Source organism: Nipponia nippon, unplaced genomic scaffold (assembly GCF_047370975.1).
Source record: "Nipponia nippon isolate SJK-2023a ecotype South Korea unplaced genomic scaffold, ASM4737097v1 scaffold_38, whole genome shotgun sequence".
Taxonomy (NCBI): Eukaryota; Metazoa; Chordata; class Aves; order Pelecaniformes; family Threskiornithidae; genus Nipponia; species Nipponia nippon.
In genome coordinates, this window is record NW_028262356.1 from 1107542 (window position 1) to 1132350 (window position 24809).

Genomic DNA, 24809 nt, shown 5'->3' on the forward strand with positions numbered 1-24809 from the left:
CAAAATGTTCGCTTTTTAAAGCTCCGATGTAAAAATCAAACAATCCAGTGGCAGTGCAACGCAGGGTCTTTCATGTCATCATTTGCAATGCTTGAATTTTGTATAACATTAGCACGTTTTCCTACGGTTGCGAGCACCTGGGTAGTTTGAATGTCTTCCTCTTCAGACTCAAAGTCGTCCTTATCCCACTTTGACTGAGGGACCTGGATCATCATAACGATGTCTTCCTCAGGGGCTGTGATATCATTATGATACTCCTCCATGGTCTTAATGACAGTTCGTTTTGTGTCTGGCTTTTCTTCAGTCTTTCTAACGGGGCTTCCTCCAGTAGAACTAGTGCTAAGAGGAAAAAAGCTGACATTAACCATGGGTGAGATATACGCGCCGCCATCTTTTGTTTAGAAAACAGCTTTGTTTCCATTCCAAATCTTCCGTATTTTTTCAAAAGATGTTCAATTAAGGGAACAGACGAGAGGAAGGATGAGTCCACTAAGACTAGGAGCAGTCAATTAATTTAGTATCTTCCTCCTCTCCATTTAATTAACAAAGACACGAGATTATCAGATTGGGGACTGTCCGATCTGGGAATTCCTTCATGTCCTGCTTCTAGCAATGCTAGATAAACTAGGTATACATTCTTGTTTCAACATCTAAGCAAGCAATTAGGGAGAGGTATACACAACCACGGTTTTATTCTCACGTCCCAGTGTTCTTCTTCAGAAAAATGTACATTTTAAAAGCTTTTTAGAATATCAAGACACGATCTTAAGTCTCCAGGGACGTCTTAAATGGTTTGAGTTTGCGCTGTCCTGCTGCTTTAGACGCTGAAATGTACGTAATAACAGCTTCACACTAGATCACTTTTCTTCTTTTCCCATGTCACACGATGGAACAGGGAAGAGAGATGTCCAAGGTAAGTGCCAAAAGAGTTGGCACTGAGCTGGAAGCAGTGTAGCTGTGTCAAGACGGCACTGTGCTCAAAGCTCAAAGCAGTACAAGATATTGGCAACCAAGCTGCTATTTCTGCAAGGTATCCTTTCATCTCATGCTGACAAAAGTAGATCATTACAGCACCTTGCAATTTTAAAAAGGCAAAATATTGCCTGGTATAGACATGTCTGTTATCCTTGCCTTTAGCAGTAAGCTGGATCTGAAGGAAGACCTAGAGGGGACTCCTCAAAGAGTCAACATATAATGAATAAGAAGGGGGGGGAAAAGTCCCCAAAGTAAGGGTCAAACACGTCCTCAATGAATTAACCTTATTAGCTGTCTGGGCAGTACAGACTGCTTGTTTTCTTTCACAAAATTGGATTTTGACCCAAGTACAGCTTAGCAGGAAAGATCACAGATTATTCACTCATTGAGCACAGATTTAGCTGTTCCTTTCATTAGTCACCATAAAGAATTTTACATTTGTTTGTGGCGGCGAGGGAGGAAAGAAAGAAAAGAAAAGAAAAGATGAGGTACCTGGTGCAATCTACTGGAGTTGCACTAGATCCATCAGCTGCCATTACTTTGCTTCTCACTTCTCCCTTTGCTTTTTCTTGTTTAACTTTGCTGCTGTTCGGCTCAGGTTTCTCAACAGGTTCTTTTGCAGGTAGCACATTTTCTCCACTCACAACCTTTTTGCCAGTTTCTTGGTTAAGTTTAATCTTTTTGGCGGGGCTGTCAAGAAAAGCAGGTTTATCCTCTTCTGGAGTTTGCTCTCCTTTTTCACCATCAGGCTCAGTCTTCCCCTTTGGTGGTCTTTTCGATTCAGCAGCTTCGGGTTTAGAGGCCTTTAGGGAAGGCGCTTCATGTTCTGCAGCAACCTTTTCATCTACTTTTCTTTTTCTTTGTTCGGGTTTTGCATCAGAGGGGTTGCTTTTTTCAGCAGGTGTTTTTGACTTGCCCTCTCTGTTGGAGGGCTTCTCCGACTTGCTTTCTTTTCGATGGTCTTTCTTTGCCGTTTCCTCCTTGGCTGCTCTGGTTTCTGGGTGATCTTTGGTAACTTTGGGCGGAACTTTCCGTGGGGAACCAAGAGCCTTCTCAGCCTTTTGAGAGGAAGAGGTTTTAACGTTGTCTCTCTTTGGCAACTCCTCCTTCACTTTTTTCACAGCAGGTTCCATTCCAGGAGATTTTTCATGATCGGTGTCCACCTCCTCTTGGGAAGCTTTAGCTGGTTTGATTAGACTGTCTTTCTTAGGCAGAACAGCCACTTCTGCTTTCCGCTTTGTCTTGTCAATTTTTGCTTTTGGCTTCTCCTTCTCTTTTTTCTCCCTTTCAGATACCGGTTTGAAAGCAACAGAATCTGCTTCCATAGGCTCATCTCTCACAGGGGTGGCATCATCTCGGCTTGGGAGCATGAACAGGGAGTCCGTTTCAACATCTGCTGCTGGAACTGGCTCTTTGGCTTTCCTCGCACCTTCTAACAACTCAGCTTTGGGAAATCCTTCGTTCTCATCCCCTTTTCTTCTCTTCTGGGGGTTTCTCTCTTTATTTCCTTGGCCATCTCCCAGTGGATGTTCCACCTCCTGCTCTTTGGATTTTGTAGCATCTCTGATGTCACAGCTCTCTCTTCCAGAAGGTTTTCCAGAGTAATTGCCAGCTCTATTACGATTTCTGTGGCTCTGCCCACCAGGATAATCCTCCCTGTGTCCCCAAGCATGTGGCAAATTCTCTCGTCTGGTCCCAGGCGGACCAAACCTATCCGGAGAAAAGTTCCCCCTGTTTACTGGAGGCGGAGGTTGAGTGCCAACAGCAAAGCTCTTGTGAAACTTTTCGTACCGTTCTCTAGAGTTCCTTTCCCATTCTCTGTCTCTTTCCTTTTCAAATGGATCTCTCAAGTCAACAGATCTGCCATAGCAAGCTTTCATATCATACGGAGGAACTTCTCTGTATCTGTTAAAATGCTCCCTTCCTCCTTCCCCTCGCGGTATGGTCCGTGTAGTGGGAGAGTGGCCTCTAAATACTGGAGACCTTGATCGTGAACGGTATCTTCTTAACCTTGAATGGTGATAACCCCGTGACCTTGACCTAGAACGATATTTATGGCTCTTCCCTTTGCCTCTTCTTGAATACCGTGGTGATCGTGAGCAGGAACGAGAATGGGAACGACTAAAGGATCGAGAGTAGGAGCGAGAGCGGGAAGAACCTGATCTTGACTTGGAGTATGTATAATAACTTCTCGAGTAAGATGAAGCACTGTAGGGAGACTTGGACCTTAAAAAAAATACAACAGACACAAAAAATGAAGTTAACTCAAAACAGTCACTCTCGCCAGGTTTTTTCCTCGCAAATTTGGTTTGTTTTTTTTTCCTCTCCACAGGCTAATGTCAAAGCTTCTTTCAGCTGCTGACATAATGCTACTGCAAATTGAAGAACTTGATCATACGTAAAAGTTTCTGCTTACCTACTGCGTTACTAACAGAGTAATGCAGTAATTCAGACTCCCGCCCAGGCGATTTTGGGGGAGGGAAAACATCAGCTACCCTGAGTTTTGGCTTCACAAGTTTTTCTTGTATTATCTTTTAAAGAACCACCTCACATTATTCCACATATGTTCATTCCTCCTCTCAAAGTCCTTCACCAATTGCAGATTTCCTTAAAACAAGACTGATCTTTTAATTCCTAAGAAAAATTCAACCATGTCAACAAAACACTAGTGAAAGCCCCCAGTTTGCAGTCCAGCTCAAAATCTCTCTATCCACATGAGGTAAGCGAAAGAGGAAAGGAAGACAATTTCTCTCACATATCTCTCTCTTCTCAAGTGCTTTGAGGTAATGGTTACAATCAGAAGAGGGAGACGCAGAAAATCCAGCAACTACACCTATTCAGTTTCTAGCCCCTCGCGGCTGTCAGGAGGTGAAGGATGTCATTGCAGAGAAGCTTTAGGAAAAGAGACGCCTGTTCCTTCACAACTGCTGCCAAATTATAACTATCAGTCAAGTGTAATCTCGGCCACATTGGAGCGAGGAACCTAGATAGGAAACTCCTGTCACTGCTGATCCCTTGACTCGTCCAATCCATCTGACAATGGAGAGGTGGAGTCGAACTCCTCCTGATTCTTCTAGACAACCCGCTTCTCCATTACGGACGTGTAAAGCAGTTACCTGGAAAACGATCGCCTACGCTCCTTTTGCATCTTCTTATATTCCATCAGTTCTTTACCAAAATCCTTTGTAAACTCATCGCACTTGGACTTTTTCTTCTCCCTGTTAAAAGAAGTTTGACCTTGATTACAGTGATAGTTTGACCTTGATTACAAAAAGACATCAAGAAACAAACCCTGGCCGACAGGAGAAAATGTATACTGCATGCAAATTGAAAAAGTGAACATCCTAGTTAAGCAAAGCCAGTTTCGAATGCCTAGAAGTTTCAGGGAAAGCTTTAGAATGACATTTGTCTGGGTTTAGTTCTGCATGGTTAGCACCTGCAATGAAAAAGAGTATGGCAAAAAACACTAGGTCATTTTTGCTTATGTCAGATGCACTTTAGTGTAAGTGCAGCCCGATATACTATCGAAAGAGATACAAAAATGAAAACCAACGCAACGTCATTGAGCCAAATACTTACTCCTCTTTCGGTCTCTGTTGTTCTCTGTCAAACTCCTCCCTAGGTAAAGGAGGTGCTTGTGTCGTTGGGATGGTATTTGAAGGAGCCGTTGGTCCTGCTGTTGGTACCCAAGCTGGCGACCTGTTGGCAGGAGCTGGGGGATATCCTGGAGGGGGGGCAGGGCACCCAGCAGCTGGAGGCTGACCAGGGGGAAACTGAGGAGGCAACTGGGGGGGTGGTGCCCACGGTGGGAGAGGAAGGGCATGGGGTGGTGGAGGATGCAAGGGAGGTGGAGGCACAGGCACAAAGATGGCTATTGATGGTGGGAGTGCTGGGGCCTGAGTCCTTTGGGTACGTTCGCTAGGCGGGCGTCCTCGAGTTGAACTTCTAAAGAAACCCAAAAACATGTGTCACTCTTTGTTACACTCGGCCCCAATTTTAAAGAGGAAAGCGAAGGAAGCGGGAGCACGGTGGCGAGCGCTTCTTGTTCTCAACTTAAGCCTTTCTCTCCCTGCTCTCTGTTCATTTGAGACTGCCCTCATTTCTTGATCCTCACACTCGCCTTCCACATCCCCAGCCCCAACGCTTCCCTCACTCTTCTCTCCTTAGACTCAGCCTTGCGACTGCGGATGGAGGCTGCCCAGGCTTAAAAGAGACTCCCATCTCCCCTGGGCCAAGCGCCCACCGCTCCTCTGCCACTCCTTGATATGGTCAATACTTCACACTTCTGATCTTCAAAGCACTGCACAAATATGAACTCATCTTCTCTCCAACTTCTTTTAACTTCTTCCACATAAGCCTCCTATGTTGTTGCCTCATGAGGACGTGTTTGGCCTGCTTTTGTCCCTGAATCGTTATTTTCTTGCTTACTGAATTTGAGATTTTAAGACAATCTGTGGGAGGGATCCTGGGTTTTGCTTTTATTTATCTTTAAGGTATTATGAACACAATGCCCCCTTAGAATCAATCTATAACAAATGTGTACCAAAAGGAGGGACTAACTTGACACTGCACTAATAGAGAAAACAGACTCCTCTCTCTCTCCAACTGAGAGAAAGCAGCTTGGCTATTTGAGAGGACTGAATTGAAGACATTCAAAATTGTCATAAAATAACACAAAACAGCGTTGAGTTTTCCAATAATTTGCTCAATCAGTATAACTAAGTTGGTAAAAAAGAAGGTTGGAGGCAGATTTCTATGGGGAAATCAATTTCTCCAGCCCTATTCAGCCAGGGATCAAAAGGGTGGCTTTCCACCTCACCCTTTAATCCTATTTCATTTTTATAGGTAATTATGGTTTCCTCACAAAGTGTTCATTTTCCAGAGTCCTCTTCTCAATCATCTGCTGGAGTTTTCTTTTAAATACTCTTACTGCAAGCACAGATCCCCTTTGTTAAAGCCAATTCAAATGAAGCCATTTACAAATGAATTACCACTTGGATTCTCCACAACTATCTGTGCACACTTATTCCAGTAGAAATCAGCTGTTGTATAAGTTAGGTGTTATGGCCTCGTTTAACAGGTTACAATTCGGAATATGTGGAATTTCTGTGGCATACTTACCGCTCCCAGCCTGGTCTGCCAGCTGCTGAGCGAACTGGGCTGGCTCTCCTGGGATGACCTTTTGGTGTGGAGAGAGGAAAAAGAAAAAAACCCCATTAAGTTGATCTGAAGATAAGTTTTGAAAAGAAATTCTCAAGTTCTAGTTGCTTACCAGTTGTGTGTATTGAGGGTCCTTGGGGGCCCAGAAGACTGGGTAACGCCGGTTGTCTCACTCCAGGAACCCGACAGCCCTTGTGAAGAAATGCAAACAGTTGGAAAAGAAGCTCTGCTAAAATACCAGCAGCACTGCATACATTGAAATAAAATTTACCTTCTCTTCCACCAAACTGCTGATTGACTGAAAGGAAGATTTAGAAAGCCCAGCAGCACTCACCAGCGCAGCAAGAGGTAGCACAGTATTGGCATCACTACAAAAAACCCCAAATTTTTATTATTCAAACAGTGTTTTGAAGTGCTACTTGAAATACAATGTCCAAATTGAGAAAAGGCTGATGACACAGAAATCGCTAGCTGAGAAGCTCAGGTAACTTCAGCATCTTGGTGTCTTTTATATTCATGCTGATCTACAGATTTCCTTACCAAAAAGGTCCACCTGGCTTTTCAGCACGGAGAGAGAGGGACACTGCTGGAGGGAGATCAGAGACAAGGACAGAAGGCGGATTTCCTGGCAGCCCAGCTGCCCCAGATGACTGACCAGGGGCCAACGATGACAAAGCACCAACAGAATGAGAAGCCAGAGAAGCCAATGGACTCAGGAGTGGCTCCCGCTGGCTGGAAATTGTTGGCCAGAGCAGAGGCTGCAGGTTGCAAGCTGTTGTTTACCTCAGGAGTGGTGGTGGAGGTGGAGGCGGTGGCGGCTGCTGCTGCTGCTGAAGCTGCTTATAGAGCCCTTCTGCGTAGCCAGTCCCATTTCTGAAGTTGTTCACAGCCTAGAGGCAGGAAAGCATTTACAAAAAGTTAATAAGAAACTTCAGTAGACAGACGAACAAAAGCCTGCACGGAGTAAAATTCCTTGGGTATTCCTGTAAATGCTCTCAGTCCTAAAAGAAAGCAACATCCAGATGTCTGAACACATCCCATTGAACACTGACATTCATGACTGGCAACTCAGAGTAGCTGTAGTTAAAGTACTCCAGGGTTAGCCCTGAATGTGAAAGTGAGACAAGCCTGTTAAACACAAGGGTGACCTGAATTTGCCAGATTGTCTCTAAAGAGTTGTAAGCTTCTGTCACAACAGGTAACGTACTTGAAAAGTAAATTGAGCCTTACTCCATTTAGCCTTGCTTAAGGAGAGGTAAATGAATATCTTCTTCCCTTTCAGCTTTTGAAAAATAGACTTTTTCTTACCAACAGTTTACGTAAAAGTCATCGTGTTACCTGACGTAGGAACTTGTTGGCGTCTAAAGCGTCAGGAGAAACGTCTGTTTGATGACATGTGGGGCACCTGTGTTCCTCAGAGTCCAGTAACGCTGTTCTAATACCTGTGAATCATCAGAATCATCAAAACAGCTTTTAGCCAACCTAAGGAGTATTTTGGGGGTCTAATCAATTATAAACACAAGGGTGTGGTTAATGGGTGAATATGGTCTTGAATTGAGAGCATGGAGCTATAAATATTCAACAGTGTAAAAAATTTCCAGTATGCAGCAAATAACTATACAGTTTGATACTGCACTCTTGTAACACCTGAAGATGTAGAGGAGGCTGCGCCTTGATGTTCCGACTGATCTTCTTTCCCCTGGCTAGTGCAGTGAGAAGTCACTAACCTCAAGGCTAATGAAGAAAACACATTTCAACACATTAGGAGGTTTGAGTTCTGAAGGTTTTAGCCAGCTCTCCCGTGGAGAAGGCGGCGGATTCAATGCCTGACTATCCGTTTGTTGCAGACCACACCAAATCACCAGAGCTGGCTATATAATTTTGTAGGAGAGAAAGGGCTGTGGACAAACTAAATGCAGTCAATATCTAATTCTGGGATCACCTGCACAATTACGCACTCTTCTCAGACTCATCCTTCCGTATTGTGCTGGTTTGGGCTGGGACAGAGTTAATTTTATTCATAGTAGCTAGTGGGGGGCTATGGTTTGGATTTGTGCTGGAAACAGGGTTGGTAACACAGCGATGTTTTCCTTATTGCTGAGCAGCGCTTACACAGAGTCACGGCCTTTTCTGCTTCTCACACCGCCCCACCAGCGAGGAGGCCGGGGGGGCACAAGAAGTGGGAAGGAGACACAGCCGGGACAGCTGACCCCAGCTGAGCCAAGGGCTGTCCCACACCGTACGGCGTCATGCTCAGCATATAGAGCTGGGGGAAGAAGAAGGAAGGGGGGGATGTGGGGAGTGATGGCGTTTGTCTTCCCAGGTAACGGTTACGTGGGATGGAGCCCTGCTTTCCTGGGGATGGCTGAACACCTGCCTGCCCATGGGAAGGAGGGAATGAATTCCTTGTGTTGCTTTGCTTGTGTGCGTGGCTTTTGCTTTACCTGGTAAACTGTCTTTATCTCAACCCACCAGCTTTCTCACTTTTACCCTTCCGATTCTCTCCCCATCCCACCGCGGGGGAGTGAGCGAGCGAGCGGCTGGGTGGTGCTTAGTTGCCGGCTGGAGTTAAACCACGACACGCGTGTAAAGAGATTTAACGAGCTACATAAAAAGGGGAAAAAGCTTTCTGCCTTTTCTTTTTCCTTAATACAAGGAGAGTCCTTTCCTAGTCAGGCTATACTTCAGTCTTAAATCGAACTGGTAACAAAGTAATGCCCTTATCTCCTATTTCTGCTTTCAGAAGATCAGATTTGATGTTGGGGATTAACAAACATGGGAGTAACACTTACATTCGTCACAGTAGCTGTTTCTACAGCAGGGAATGACAACGGCATCAGTCATTGTCTCTTTACAAAGGAGACACAGCAGGTGCTCGGGAACGGGATCATGGGAGGAGGAGGGGGCGGACGGCTCCTCAGGTAAAAAGGGCGGCTTTTCCTTCTTCCCTCTGGCATAAGCTTCCCTGGAGGGGGGTGGGGAAGGAAAAAGAAAAAAGTGAAAGACGACGAAAGGAAAACTTTTCCAAGCGTAGCATTTTATCAAAGGAAGAGAAGAGATGGAATTCTCCTCGCTCCACACTAGCCTTCTAAGACGTAGGCATCTCGTTTACACTGCTTTTCTATAGCCACAACACCAGAAGAGGGAGGGGGGAACAATTTTCCTTCTGCAGAACTCTCCCACTCATTGGATCAACTAAGAAATTAGCTCAAATGAAATGAATCCCACCTCTCCTTTGCCAGCGGGTAAAGGTAAATTGCAGGCTCAGGATGAAGTGAGTCTCCGAGTAATTACATTTTATAAATAAGGGCAGTCTGTGTTACAGCTTCTACAAAAGGAGATCCACGACAGAAAACCAGAAGTGCTACCAAGCGCATTTCATAACAGCCCCTCTTGTCAGCCCACGGCAGGATTTTCTGAGTTTATAGCAACAGGGAAACTTCAGCCTGTTTCACACGTGAGCTTGGATAAAAGCCAGAGGGGGAGGAAATCTCAGTGCAACGGCGATGGGTTCCATTTTGCAAGAAGCCTTTGAAAGATAAACCAGCAGCAAAACGAGCTTTCCGAGAGAACAACTCCCACTGTCAACACTACTGCAATATTTTGCAGAAATACAGATTCTTAGCACAGCACAAGTTTAACCAGCTTCCAGGGCCATGAGCAGTAGGGCCACCCTGTCTTAATCTTAGAAAGTATCACAGATTTTAAGGTTCGGATACAACGACAATGCTTCCTCCCCCGCAATTACAGAGGCTGGCCGATTTGGTTGCGTGGCCACTCAGACATTTACACACAGCTTCTCTCGTTCGCTTTTTGGTCAGTCCAATGAATTCCCTACTTACGCATTAATAGCTGGTACTGCATACTTCCCAGTGCTGGTAAGCATAGCACCCTTTGTATTGGGATCTGCCACCTCTATCAGGAAACTCCGTGGAATTCCCGTGCTCCTTTTCATTCTGGGAAGAGACTCACCATTTTTGCCCTGTTAAGAAAAGAAAGGCAAACATAGCTCATCGTAAGACCCACACTTAAAATGACATTTCCGTCATTATTCTAAGCAGCAAAAGCCTTTAATCCTCTCCTTTTACTTAACATAGGGTTGCTTGACTAAAATACTTATTCTCCTAAATGAATATAGCCAGGGTGTTCCAAGGCTTGAGCAGTGTTTTGAACGCCGTCGACACTCTTGGGCTTAACTTCAGGTTCCTTAAGGGTGAAATATCCCTTAGCCCGCCCTCCACTCAGAAGAGATACAAACCCGCTCCTCCTCCAAAGCGCAATTCCCAGGGCGAGCTCAGTTCAGTGCTCTGAGCCAGGCACTGCGGAACTTATATTCACCACCTGTATACGAAGGTTCAGTTCATACCTCATGCATATACAGTCAGGGACCAATGTTAAATGGCATGCATACTCACCCAGAGGCTTGTGACATTAAAACAGGCAAATATTCAGCAGGTGGGGTCAACAGAAACAGCTTGGGTTTATAGGAAATACTAAAAACTGTGAACTGTCCTTCAAAAGAGTTAAACCCAGAAACATTTCCAATGATATGGGAATATATAGAAATATGCATGAAAGTTCACAGAGAAAGATCTATGGACATATTTAATGCCTACGACCTGGAAAAAATAAGATTTTACATTTACAACTCCAGGTTTCCCTTGAATTTTGAAGGGCTTTGCAACATTGCCGTACAACCTCTATATTTCACCCCAAGAGAAACAATTCTGAAGATGAGCAGTCACGTAGTTGTTAGGGAACTGCCAAGGTAAAAAAATTAAACCCCAAGGAACACCAGAAGTCCCCCTCAATCTTACCCCATTGGTTGGGCAGTTCTTTATATAGTGGCCAGCTTGTCCGCAACGGAAGCACGTATATGATGGTGGAGGCAGACCCAAGGGTTTCTTCATGTAACTAAAAGGTTTTTGGGAAAAAAACGAAGAAGGTGTGCATGTGTCTCTCTTGTTAAAACAAACATCTCTACCATTTTTCCATAGTCTTCAAAGAACAGATTGGACGTTATCAACACTTACTTGACTGGATGATACTCATGGCAGGACTGGGTCATCATAGCCTTGATTTTATCTTCTTCAGAAGCATTGGCCTCCGCCAGATTGGCAGTCTGTTCAACAGGCAATTATTGGACACACACATTAGAAACACATTTCAGCCCACACGGCCAAAGACAACACCACTCCCCCGGTCCTGCAAAGAGCAGCACAACGCGGGCTGAGGTTGCATGAAAACAGCCGCTGATAGAAAACAGAGCCGTGCTGAAGATGCTCTGGGGAGTCCTTACGCCACTGCAGGGGGTTTCTGGGCCTGCGAACCTACTTGAAAAGAGCCTTCTTGGGCACTCCAAACCTTGGCCTCCATTTGTACCTTACCTAAAGACTCCTGGAACCAGTCCAACGTGCTTCCAAGTGGACTGAAATTTAGGAAAAATAATACTCTCCAGTACTTTTAAACTGATTTTTAAGCCCCAGACTATTGGAAGCAGAAGACAGCCACTGGACATTTCACTGAGAAAGATGCAGGCAAGTACCATTATTTACATTTCGCAGCAGTAAAAGGACACACAAGAGTCGGGGAAGTTGGTTTTGCTGGCTGAAATGCAGCTTCAGACACAGAAGCATTAAAAGGAATCAAGCTTTTTATAATCCCTCAGCAAGACAAAAGATTCTTGTCAGTGGAAATTTGACCACGATGTGCTGTAGGCAGTCCCAGCTGCACGTGTCCCCCCGCTAACCTCTTCATATTCAGTGATTTAACTACAGCAAGCAAAACCTGCAGGTTTGTCCAGTTGACTGTGTCCTTTTAACACACAAATCACAATATAAACCTTATCCAGAATTACTGAAGGTAGCTGATTTTTATGAAGTCGTGTTTGCTCAAATGTTTTTATTACACACCACTCCAGACACAAGCAGGGCCTGAGGGAGTGACTGGAAATGATCTGGACCTTCAAGCACCGATCATGCAGATCAACCACTCCTGCTTTTCTTTTTAGATGCATTCGCTCCCAAAAGCAACCAACCCCATTCAAGCTTCTATTAAATGCTTGTTTCATATACACAGTGTTTTCTCAACAGTAACATAATGCAGATCGACATCTATGAAATCATTAACATTTGCAGAAAACTATGCAGATCGACATCTATGAAATCATTAACATTTGCAGAAAACTTTACAGATACTCGACTCGTTTGTTTGAACCCAAACAGTTTGCAAAACACACCCAAAACCCACAAAACATTACCAGGAACAGACCAAAATTCAAATAGAGCATGTCATACGTAGGAATAATACAACAGAAACCTGCTAACACATTGCCTCCATGCTAAGCCAGTCTGCGCTGAAGAGGTCAGAGCAAGTAACAGTTTTGAGCTGCTTTATGCTATGTTCCTGTCTTTTTCTGAAATACTTAAATTTTCTCCAAAGCTTCAATGTGTGCCCTACTTGGACAGGTTTTCCCATTTCAGAGTAAAACTGCACAGGAGTTACAGAACCAAGGACACGTTCAGAGACAGCACCAATGGAGACCAATTTCTTTTGGTGGCTGCCTTCCAAACAAATTTATCTTTTTCCCCCCAATGTACACAATTTAATTTCTGCAGTAAGAGAGGGAAGAAGTGACCCGTGGGAAGAGATTTCTCTTTCTCGGCAATGAACTCCAGCCTGTATTTTCAGAAGAAAGAACCAGCTCCTCTGCATTAAGCCCTGCCTTCTCTGATCTTTCTAACTTTGAAGACTAGGAATTCAATTGGCTAGCACTACGCCTGTCCCAAAGGGCCATCACTAGTGCTTTCCCCGACAAAGTTACACCTGCTTGAGCAAAACCACCAAGCAGTTCCATAGCAACACAGGGCATTACAACCGGTTCAGAAGGGCCCATCTGCTAATACGCCACACATGCGCATCGGCATATTCCTCTCGACAGTTAGGTACATTGACGCAATTTACACAGTCTGCATTCAAACAAATTCGATTGTGCTGTCCACTGTATAGATGCTGCAAGTGATGAAATTGTGCAGCATTCACAGAATGCATCTAGAACTAGAAGGACTAGAAAGTCAGAAATAGCCATGCAATTGCCCGTGTTCCAGAAACGCTTCTGTTTTGCCTGTTGCAAACCCCCTTGAAAGGGCCATAACTTACAGTCAATTCAATTCTTCTGTAACAAGTGTGTTAGTCTCCAATGCAAAATTAACAAAACATATGAAAAACGGTAAACGGACTCCGAAGCGCTGCTTCTTTGTGTCTTGCAGATGAGTAATACTGCAGCATTATGTTGAGGCTGAGAAGGTACTCCCGTTCGATCTTCCCAAACGGGCAACTCCTCTTTACAGGAGAGTACCAAAATAGACACACATTGTAAAGTTAAAATAAATACATTAAATTACTAAAAATGAAATTGAAGTTTTGTTCACATTCCAACCGTCATCCAGCTATAGATCACGGTAGAAGATTTAAAAATACGAAGCTAACACTTCTTTTTTTAAGGATTTGACAAGAATATGTACCTACCTTAGCAAGCTGGCCCAGAGAAATAGGTGCAGAAGAGTCGTCAATCTGTTCCCAAAAAATGAAACACAGATTCAAGTTCTACAGTCAAAACACAGCAATAGTTAACCTCTGCTGTAGCCTGAGAGCCTGCGCTATGTCCTCTGAGTGTCACTCAAAGAGGCTTTTCTAACCTAGTCTCATTTGTATCTGCTCAACACAAAGTCCAAGCCTATGACAGCTTCAGAGTGCCTATGTGGTTGATGAGAAGAAACTAAAAGAACCAAACCCGCTTGCGATCAACCCAGTGCTCCAGAATATCTCAGAGAAGGACCCCTGTCCAATGTTCACCACTGCTTCAAAGTTGAATGGGTAAGGAAGCTGTCACTTTTCAGCTCAAAAGGATGCAAAAAAATACTTGAGTTTAGTTGAGAAGGAAGCCTCACTACAGGAGACTTCTTTTCAGTGTAGTTTGGAAATTAAGCAGTGAACGTCTCATCATGTAGAAATGCACACGGTTTGGGTTTATGAACACAGTACAGTTGCCCGTCAAAAGAAAGCACAGGCGTATCAGCCCTGAAACATCAACTCTGCCCCTCCTGTCCATCACTTTAAAAATATTCACCATACCCCACCAAACCCAAAGAAGAACACCAATCCAAAACATCAGCCATACAAGGAACCACCACTTTGCCTAGACAAAAATAAACTGCTCCAATTATTGAAATAAAGCTGTTGACCATTACAGAGTAGCCTATGAAAACGGAGAAAAACCGTTTTTTGTGTTGCATTAGACCACAGGCCATAGGATCCAAATTAGTTTGGGAAGCGTGAGAATTTAATATGATTCTCCTTGCTATCAGGCCAAAACCAATTTTTAAGGATGATGAAAACATGGATTCAGAGCACAACCCTGTACATTTTCTCTCCATTGCAACCACGCTCCTCCCTCCCAGCTACCTACTGGAACAGCTTGCAGCAATGAACTTCTCAGGCCACTAGTTCGTAAAAAGGGTCCCTCTTTTCTTGGTCCTTTTCCCCTGTGTTGAATTATATGATGCCACAAGCCACAGTCTAGCTGACACTAGGAAAACCTCATTAGAAAGACACCTGAAGCACTGCTCATTATGTCCTAAGTTCTTCAAAAGCGCAGAATAAAATTTCACAACGTAAACTGAACAGCTCTCCTCAAGAGGTCACTAAATGGATCAGAGGAGAGATTAAAACCCTTCCTTGGAAAAAGCTCTTGTCCTTTGTTACCTAATGCAGTGCAAGAATTCAAGGGAGCAGTTTTAGCAGACTCTGGCGGAAAAATATCGACATGCAGGAGATGATTCCTCACTCCTGTTAATCATTCCTTCTCCATACGTTTAGGAAAGCACATACAACATTACTGTCTGACCAACTCAAAAGTCCTTGAAAACGTGCCTTTGGAGAGGAACACCAGATCTGGAAAAAAAGACCTTCTTTCCATTGCAAGTCTGACCAGAAGATTCAACTTGCCTTCTTTTCAGAACAGTTTGTACCTAGTTAGGGGAAAAAGGAGGTCTGATCAAGCATTTTGAAGCTTCACGCTCCATGTGCCACTCTTTTTGACATGTGGAGAAACAGGCCTATGTTCTCTCCTGGCAGGCGCAACCCCTATCCTTTTGCCTTTCTTCAGAAGCAAACAAGAAATTAGGAAAGCTCTCGACTGGAGCCTGGCATTAAACAGTCTAGTATTGACCAGGAACTGAAGCACAACAGTTCATAAACTATTCATTACTTCTTGTGTTGTTTGAGGAAGCAGTTATTATACGGCCTGCAGGCAACAGTCCCATTTCTTAAAAGAGCTGAGAGCACTCCTTCCTACTAAACAGTTATCCAAAGCAGCAAAGAAGAGAATGAATGCATTATTTAGTACGTTTGCCCAACGGCCATCTTCCAATGATCCGACATTCCTGTGTCTTTTTTTCTTCTTGACATTGCTACTGAAGGAGTTCCTGCCAGTCCCTCCAATCAAAGAAACAACATCTCCATGAAACTTGTCTACAACCCTAAGATAACAGGCTTGCAGAAGAATTGGGGAAAAAACAAAAGCAAACCAAAACCCAAACAAACCCCAAACCCCCAAATCAACAGACCAGGTATTAACTCCCATTTCAAACAGAAGACTCAACAGAAACTAACACAAAGCAAGTGGGAAAGGGGACAGAAAAGAGGAGGCAAAGACTAATCTCACTGGTGCATCGCTACAGTGAAATTACAGGGCTTGCCTAAAACCACCCCGAGAGCTTGGCCAAACTAAAAATTCAGCCAGGAAGGATCACAGTTGTGCCTGACGGTGCTAAAACAACGGCCATGGCTCTCTGCATTTCTGCAGCCTCGAAGGACAAACACCAACTAGAGATCCTTGCCGTTCCTGAAAGAGTAATCGAAGTCAAAAAGGATCCACTTGCTTGCTTTGGGCCTAGTAACAGTAGGGCAGCAGCACAAATGTGGAAGTGGAGAATGACAGCTAACATAAGACAAGACAAGGAAGAAATATTCAAAGTGTAAGCTCTTGTGCATCCTTTTTAAAAAAACCTTAACTCATTTCAATTTTGCTGCTTTACTCTTCAACAACAATTGGCAAGCTTCCCAGTGCTTTATTCCCGAAAGAAACAAAAAGCACACCACACGCTGTACAAACATACATCTTGCCAGCTCTAGGCAGCCAGCTGTAGAACACGGCACCACCTTCAGTTGTGCAAACCCTGAACCTACATGAGCTAAAAACGATCACACGTCCTCTGTACAACACAAAGTCATCCAGGAAATGTTCTAGCAGACTCAGTACGAAATACAACGCATTACTGGGCACAAACACCAACGTTCACATCAGAGCTGTGCAAATAATGGCATCACTCAGTTTTTACTGTGCCGGATCCAAGACACCGTATTTACAACATATGCTATGTTTTACTGGAAAAGATATTAAGTTAATGTTTGGAAAACTACTACAAAGCTGCATTGTTTAGAATTAAGGGTAGTGTACAGAAAAAAGTGTGAGATTGGGTTTTACGTACCGCTCTTGATGGGCCACTCGCTGGCTCAGTTCGACTTCTTCTAGAAGAAGAAATAAAGGTGATCAGAACTTCAAAGAAAGCACTTGTACCCAACGTCAAGTAGTGAAAACAGACTATAAAACCTGAATATCTAAACATTATGTCCCGATACTCTCGTGAATGTGGAAATTTATTCATATACACAAACTGTTCTCCCTTGGTACATGCAGTGCAGCTAAAAAAAACCCCAAAATCACATTTCTACTTGGTCACAAATTACTCTTAGGCTTACAGCTATAGAACACAGCAGTGCAAGAGCGAGTCCTCAGGTGTTTTGTCTCTGCTATGGAAGTATCAAAAATACCAAGTCTGTCCTACAGGTCTGTCTTCTTCCATAATCAGCCATCAAAACACGAAGGTCACTTGAGCCAATCTGTGTGCCCCCAGCGTTACAAATAGGCACCAGATACAGCACTTTAGTTTCCAAGAAAGAACAGGGACAGTCTAGACACTTTGAAGTGCAAGTGCACTTATGTTAAAAAAATCAGCCAGCTGACAAAGAAATACCAAAACTGTCAGCAGCAGAGGCTTTAGAACAGGGTTTCTTTGTGGAAGCCCAAGCCCTGTGCTCAGATATCTACCAGATTTAGCTAGGAAAGTGCCAAAATATTAAACGTGCTATGTATGCTATATTGACTAAAAATAGCAATAGAAATATCACCTGAAAGCAGTCCCTAGGGCTTTGTGCGATTTAGGAGTCCTGCGACAAAAGAAAAAGGTCTTAATTGCCAGAACTTGCTTTAAGATAATTCTGAAAACGCTACAATAGTTTAGGAAATATTTATTACATTTGAAAACTTGCTGAGATTCCACACACTCATTGATCTGTACCTGCATGCTACTCATCATGGATCAGACATGCAACCGCTGATAGCGTTAGCAAACAATTCATACATCCTCCAAAGTGTGCCATGAGCAGAGGCAATTCAAAGGCTGCTGTGGAATTTCAGTACAAATAGAAAGTGCCGTTCTTTCCTCATCCCCACATGCAGGCATTTATTTGATCTTTGATGCTAGCAGCATCTCGCCTCTCCTTTTAGGGCAGCATTACAATACCAGGAGAGGGTGCCATCCAACCCGAAACGGAGGATGCATTGACAAGACGGTGCTAAGCATACGCATTGAAATTAACCCCCAACACAAGGCCGTGTTTATAGGCACAACGCTGTGGCGTCCAGAATTACCAGGTAGCGCCTGAGAGCACTGTAACAGCCACGGCAGTAACATGCCCAAAGTTTACATGCAGAGCCACATAAATTCAGGGTTTTTTGCTTGCAGATGCTTCCTGGGTACCAGGATGCTGCTGTACTGTCGGTTCAAGACACACTGTAACTCATCAGTCTATTTATTGAGAACCAACAGTAGAAAGACGGGGCAGAACCCCAAGCTAATAATAGCAACTAATTGTGGTGGAGAGGCGTATCTTTAAGTAGGCTGGCAAACAGGACCCTCCAAACAATGCCAGTGCAGCTAATATAGAACTGGACTGTATGAATACATACATGACAGCAATAATCCTGTACTCGGGACTGCATTTGAATGGCTGTCATTGTAATCAATACGCCCGGTTCTCTGTCCTCCGTAAATCTTAGGAATACAGAACTAAAACCTGGGGCACCGATATCAGCTTAGAGTAAAAACAGACTTAGAAAGATAACTAGTAACATTTGGGACTGTGCTAAACTGCTTACTGAGTTTCAAGTTTGGAAAGCATTAACTATTCCTTCATCGTACTCGCCCAAAAGGCAATATACTTTAGGATATTATTGTTTTTCTCTTGCCTGAAACGGACATTGTCTTTAGGAAACTACCAGGAATCACTTCTGAACAGAACTTCTTGTTTGCATGCTTCGCCAGCTGGCAACCCTTGGTCTGTCCTCTAGAGCTAGCACGCAAAAGCCCCAGATTTGGGGGGTAGGAAGAGCTGCCGTATCCCTCCTCCCTCCCCCCCAAATGCAAGGAAGAGTCAAACCCCGAGAAGCAGACTCTTCGGAGATGGGAACAAATTCTAAGTTTACACACAGACAATGCCTTTATTATGAAGACAGTGTCTTTACTATAAAGGCGATCAAAGCAAACACATACAATAAGGAATCTCTCCATGTAGAGGAAACAGGATCTACAGCTTGGCTCTCAGAAAAATCAACCCCAAGAACAAACCCAATAAAACCGTCTTAAAAGTTACCACTGGGGGAGCTTGAACCCCATGTCCCAGCAGGTCGGAAAATGTAAGTCTGCTCTGGGACAGATACCTTACAATTTACCCCATTACAACCAAAACTAACAGCAGCTTTCACAAGAAAGATACCATCGGAATGCCTCTGTAAACTAAGAGCAATGAAAAAGTTCACACACTGAAACCCCCAACAAAGAATGCAATGCTTTATGGATGCTTACAGCACGTATGGTTTGCTGGCAGCTTTAACTCCTGCAGCAGGGATTCTTCTCACGATGACCGAGGAGTTCTTACGGATCAGGGCATTGTCATCGGTGTATTCTGCAAACAACAGAAATACAGACAAAAACATGAGTCAGTTCCTAAGAAGGTGTATTAGTAGCTAATTACACAGCACTTCAGAGAATCCCCTCACAGATAGCAAAGCAAAATCTCCTGTGTAACATCGCGCTTTTATCATCTCAACACACAGTACAGTTCAAGAAATGTTCAGGTCTGATAACCAAACACAAGCAGCACAAGCTTGTTCCTTTTTTTAAAATAGTTTGAATGCCAACAGCAAAACGGGCCCAAGGGGCACTAAAGGAGAGCCTGCTAATGCAGGAGGTTCTTTCCTGACCTAGCTGAAGTGGCTTTTGCTTCTCTTAGGCTCCAATCCCAGCAGCTCTTTGCAGAAAAACAAACAGCAGCAAAGTCTCACCTGCATCAACCAGATTCTAAAGCCTCACCAGCCTGCCCTGCAACAAAACAGGCGCTGCGCTAAAGCATGGAAACTCTGCGCCATTGCTTCAGTAGCCGTTAACTAAAAACGCTTCACCTACGCTGCTGGCGCTCAGGACGCACAGAACACAGAAGAGAGCCTGCCATCGCTGCCTATTTCTTGGAGCTTCATCCATCAACAGCCACACTTCTCAGCTGCTCCTTACACTGAAATGGAAACGGGGCTGGCAGGTCTAGAATGTGGATCACAGAAATGTTGGGTGGTTTCTGAGCTTGCTTTCAAAGCAGGGCAGAATGGGCTCCAACTAACGCGGTATCTCCCCTCTTCAGCTACTCCTCGCGTTTGAATGAACCAAAGGAACGTGAATACTTTCCATTCACTTTTGGCAGAGCAGAGACTCCAAGGAAATTCCTTAAGAAGGCAGCCTCGGAAAGCCTCTCGAAAACAGCGTGTGCCTGAAACTACCCATGCTCTGCCTTGGCTCACACCAGCTCAGTCTGCTGAAGAGGAGGAAAGCCTTCTGACCTTTTACACAAGGCCCCAACAAAAAACCAACTGCCTGAGACACTGGGACTGAGTCAGCTTAAAATGCAAAGATCTCTCCATGAGAACGCTTTTTGTATTGCACTTCCACAAGCTGGACATGACTAAATATGTTAAAGCACTATCAGCAGCCATTCCCTGTAATCTGCCTACGGTTTTAAATAGCAAAAGCCCTTACCTTTGCAGACCGAATCAGAACCATGGTCTGAAAACCAAAGGTGCTGCATACCCAGTCAAGCTCTGTCAGGGTGGTTTGGCTCAGTGATCACATACAAAATAGGACTATTTCCCAATTTACGCTCCATGTTTCAGTGTATTAGTCCTAGAAAGGACTACCAATGACCAAACCACAAGCTTTTCCAGAAGTCCCATAGCCTGAAACCAACCCCTAGAGCTCTTCTCCAAAGGAAAATCTCACCACTGCACAGCCCCCTGTCAAGAAAGGCCTGCCCTGGGGCCTTGTGATGGAGCAGGAGCTCCGACAGTACTGAGGCCCAGACAAAGAACGGGGAGATCATGCCAGCTGCACTTCTCGAAGCCCCAAGCTTCAAGGTTTTGACCTGCTGAACGGAGCCGTGCAGAATATTCTTCCTGGTCCAGATCACAAACCACCCGATTTCGATTTCAGAGATACGCGATAAGCAACAGCGGCTCCACAAACAGGCAGGACTTTGCTACGCCTGTGCCCAACTGAGGATTGCGGGGGTTCTGCAGAAGATTGCAAGCGGCAGCACCTCTCCTAGAAAGAGACTCTATATCTGAGGACACCAACCAATGCTTTGATTCACAAATGCTGCAAGCCTGCAGCGGTCAACTTGAACACGCACAACGGGTGTAGATAAACAGCAAGCTTTAGCTCCAACCACTCTAAAGGATAGGGCTGAAGTTACACTTTCCGCGGCACACATATTAGTCTGTTTAATACATGAAACAGGAAGAGGAAAAAACCCACTAGCTCACATGTGAAAGAAAAGACTGTTGTAAGAATGTCATAGAACTACGGGGAGGGGGGAAAGAAATTTAATGTTTTAGGAATGAAAATGCTTTACAAGTCTTTTTATTTCTGAAAAATCACAGCCCAAAGTCTTTAATCACCTGCAAACTTACCAAGATGGCAGATTACCAAACTGAAATATCATACTAAGTAATACGAAACCATGATAATCTCTGAGAACCATTCTAATGTCTGAGCACCATTAATTAGATTGAAAAGAATTTATGACTTCTCTGAGAACATTTCTTCCATATGTTCACCATAAATGTTCTGCCATAAAACTTCACTACTGCCCTGATAACACATAGTAGCAGGAGAAAACAAAAATGGTTAGAAATGAATGATGAAGTGATGCTCAGTACTATCTGAAGGGCAATGTCTTTGGTGTGGAAAAGAAGAATCCTGTGATCGCGTCCCAGCCCGTGCCCACCACCCCCACCCACCTTCTTGGGTCTGGGCGTTGGAGATCTGCAGGTCGCAGTTGGCCGCCTTCAGCTTCTCGCGGACCATGATCTGGCGCTTCAGGTCGCTCAGGGAGATGTGGAGCCCATTGAAGGTGACTGTATCGTAGTTCAGCTTGGCAAAGAACTTATAGTGGACGCACGACATGGTCGGTGCCTGCTCCGCGACGGCGTCTGCCGCAGCAGACGGCGTCGCAGCCTCCGCGCCAGGAGAGGGCCTGCGGCAGCGCGGGGAAGGGCCCCCCGAGGGGGCCGGGGCAAGCAGCACGGGCTGAGCTCAAGGCCGCTCAGAGGCCACAGCGCTCCACCACGGCCAGGCCCCCCGGCCTCAGGCAGACTCGGCTGCTGGAGGCCGAGTGGTGCTGCAAGGCCCCGGCCCTCGCCCCTGCAACGCCCCTGCCCACAGCCCTCAGCGATCGAGCTGGGCCAAGGCGGTGGCTCCCGCCCGCTCCTCCTCACAGTCCAAGCGGGCGAGTGGACGACGGGGAGAGGCCCCCACGGCCCCGGCTCAGCCTCCGCTCCCTCTCCGCACGCAGCGCACCTCGGCCCAACCGCTCACTATGGCGACTCGGGCGCCCCTAGCCAAACATTCCGCCGAGGGGTTTCCGGGCCAACAACCGCAGGGGCCGCAGTCAGCGCATCACTGCGAACGCACAATGACACACCGCACCCACCGCCCCGCACCTCACATGGCCGCTGGTGTCCCTGCTGTCCCCCCGGCCTGTCACCGCCCGCTGTCCTGCCCCCCTTTGGGCCTGCGGTGTCCCCCTGTCACCCCCCGGGCCTTCACCACCCAGTGTCACCTCCTGCCAGCCCCTGGCCTGTGGTGCCTTCCCAACAGCCCTGGGCCCACCACCGCCCACTGTCCTGTCACCCCCTGGGCCTGCGGTGTCCCTCCTGTCACCCCCAGCCTGTCACCACCCGCTGTCCCCTCCTCTCAGCAGCCAGCCAGGGCAAGACAGCCTGGGGGAGATGCAGCGGCCTTTGACGGGTGGCGCTCGGCTGCCCGCGCCGCAGGGCCAGCGAAGGGAGGGGACATCTCAGGGTGTCTGAGTGTATTTGGGTGCATTTCTGGGAAGTTCAGTCAAAGAAGCCCATGAAGCCCGTGGTTAACCTCTTGTCTCTCAGGCTTAGGTAGAAGACTCTGAACTAAAAGGATTTAGGTGGTTGTATTCACTATCTTCTATTGCTTTGTAATTTATAATGTATGTTTACAGTGTTGCACTTGACTTATGACTAAAATAATGAAAAGTAGAGTGTGACCCTGATGGTCAAAAGAAAAGGAGGGACTGTTAGGAAAATCTCATTCCCTAACTATTGCACCAAGTAGTCTTTAGAGTATGAAATTGTATGAACTTTCTTAAGATATACATAGTTTACATAGATAAGAAGAAAGGACGCCCCTGCACTACCCAGATCACGCCAGCATCCCAGCCCCTCCGACACCTCCGCGAATCCCTCCCATGATCAGAACAGAAGTGTCTGTGACCACCGCGTGCTTTTCAGTTTGCCTTCCCAGACCAAGCCACACTGTGACACAGGAGCTTTGGGCCTCCCTGTCTCCCACGGAAAGCTAGAAATGGCCTTATCACCATCGAGCTCCTGGGGGATATCAAGAACACTTGTCAGGCAGCAGCTGCATCCTCTTGCGCAGGCTTTGAACTAGCCCTGGCGAAAAAGCTGACCAGCAGATTGGGGTGCATAAGAAAAACCTCCTATGTCAAGATGGCTTCGAAGACATGCGCAAGAGAGCTTGACCAGCACTGACCTCGCCTATACAAGTGGGTCTATTGGTAGAAGAAACCAGACGGAAACCAGCTGAAGGCAGCAAAGTTGCAACAAAACAGTGCAAACTCAGCTAATAAATAGGCATTCAGCGAGCTTGCACGGGGGGGCTGTGTGTACAAATCCTCAAAAGTGAATGGGAACAGGCGATCTCACGGCCAAAGCCAACAGGTTTTTGAGACCGTAAAAAAGCACATGTGAGTAGCCTTAAGATTGCGTATAAGGAATCAAGAATTGTAACACGGGGTCCTTCTCAGGCTCCCAGCCAAGAGGCACCTTTATGGCCGGCAATAAAAAGGGGTTTTAGCTAGAGTGCACCTCTGCTGCCTTCTTTCCTGTACCCACGCAAGAACTAGAAGAGAAGTGCAAGCAAAGCCATTTCAGTAAAAGGTCAGGCCAACGTTGAAACAGCCAAAACTCTCAATACTTACACTCACCCTTACTTAGAGATTTGTTTTATCTTCCTTTGATATGTAACTAAGCACATTCCCTCCTACCCACAGGCTTCCCTCCCAGCCTCACAGCTCTCCTACAGAAGAAACGTAAGCTACAGAAGCTACAAAAGACAAAAAAACTGCTTTGGTGAACACCAAAACACCCATGACTTGCTCAAACTCTTCACTGCCCCACCTGAGAGTCAAGGGACAGGATCTCCTAAAGGCTCTTTCGCAGGCACTGCCCTGAAACCCCCTCGCTGCTTCCCTGCTAGTGCACAGCGATTAGGAAGAGTTTCACTTTTAAGTCTCTGTAGACAATTTCTGAAATTAGACAAGTCACTGTTAACGAGGACAAGCCCTTTGCCTTGCATCTGGCAACCAACGCGGATGGGGACCCAGCAGCACAGACCACTGCCATGCACAAACCACCACCCCACGCCCAGGGAAAGCACGACCAGGCAGAGGTGGTACCCGATCCCGCTCCTCACATCAGTTCTCTGTATGAGCAGGTTAGTTCTTTTAGTCAGACACAGAAACCAGAAGTGATTGCTGCTGCTGCTGCTGAAGCGGACTTTTAAGTAGAGAGTGCCAAAGAATGCAAAAACAACCACAAAAAGTTAAAGCAGGTACTTTCATCCTCACTAGATGCACAGCACTGAAGTGTTGCTCACGTTCTCTTCTCTAAAGGGTCCCCACTTCAGATGCATTTGAGTGACATTGCCATTGAGCATACACCGCTACCAGACATTTCTCTGCACGGAAGGCTGGCAGCAGTGTACAAGGACAGTCCTTTGTGGTCACCTCACTCCAGCGTAGAAATACGAGAGACTTCCTTTAAGGACAGAAATCCAAAGAGCTACAAGCAGCTTTTTAAATCAAGCACGGCAAATAAAAAGCAAACAAACAAACAAGCAAGGACAGGTAAACCTCTGAGGCACTAAAGAGGAACAAAAGGTCTCCCGTTAAGC

The 24809-nt window shown here is 45.5% G+C and overlaps 1 protein-coding gene across 1 annotated transcript; it reads right to left on the minus strand.

Annotated features, from left to right (window-relative positions):
- Positions 1–14: 14 nt before the first annotated feature.
- LOC148053666 (E3 ubiquitin-protein ligase RBBP6-like) lies at positions 15–21767 on the minus strand. The gene is given in 18 exon segments (XM_087773081.1): positions 15–339; positions 1468–3201; positions 4092–4193; positions 4555–4917; positions 6097–6154; positions 6248–6326; positions 6407–6503; positions 6676–7025; positions 7474–7577; positions 8928–9100; positions 9978–10117; positions 10953–11049; positions 11169–11257; positions 13663–13707; positions 16686–16722; positions 17386–17424; positions 19122–19221; positions 21602–21767. Coding segments are annotated over 18 exon segments (4077 nt in total). The 3' UTR covers positions 15–35.
- Positions 21768–24809: the final 3042 nt, after the last annotated feature.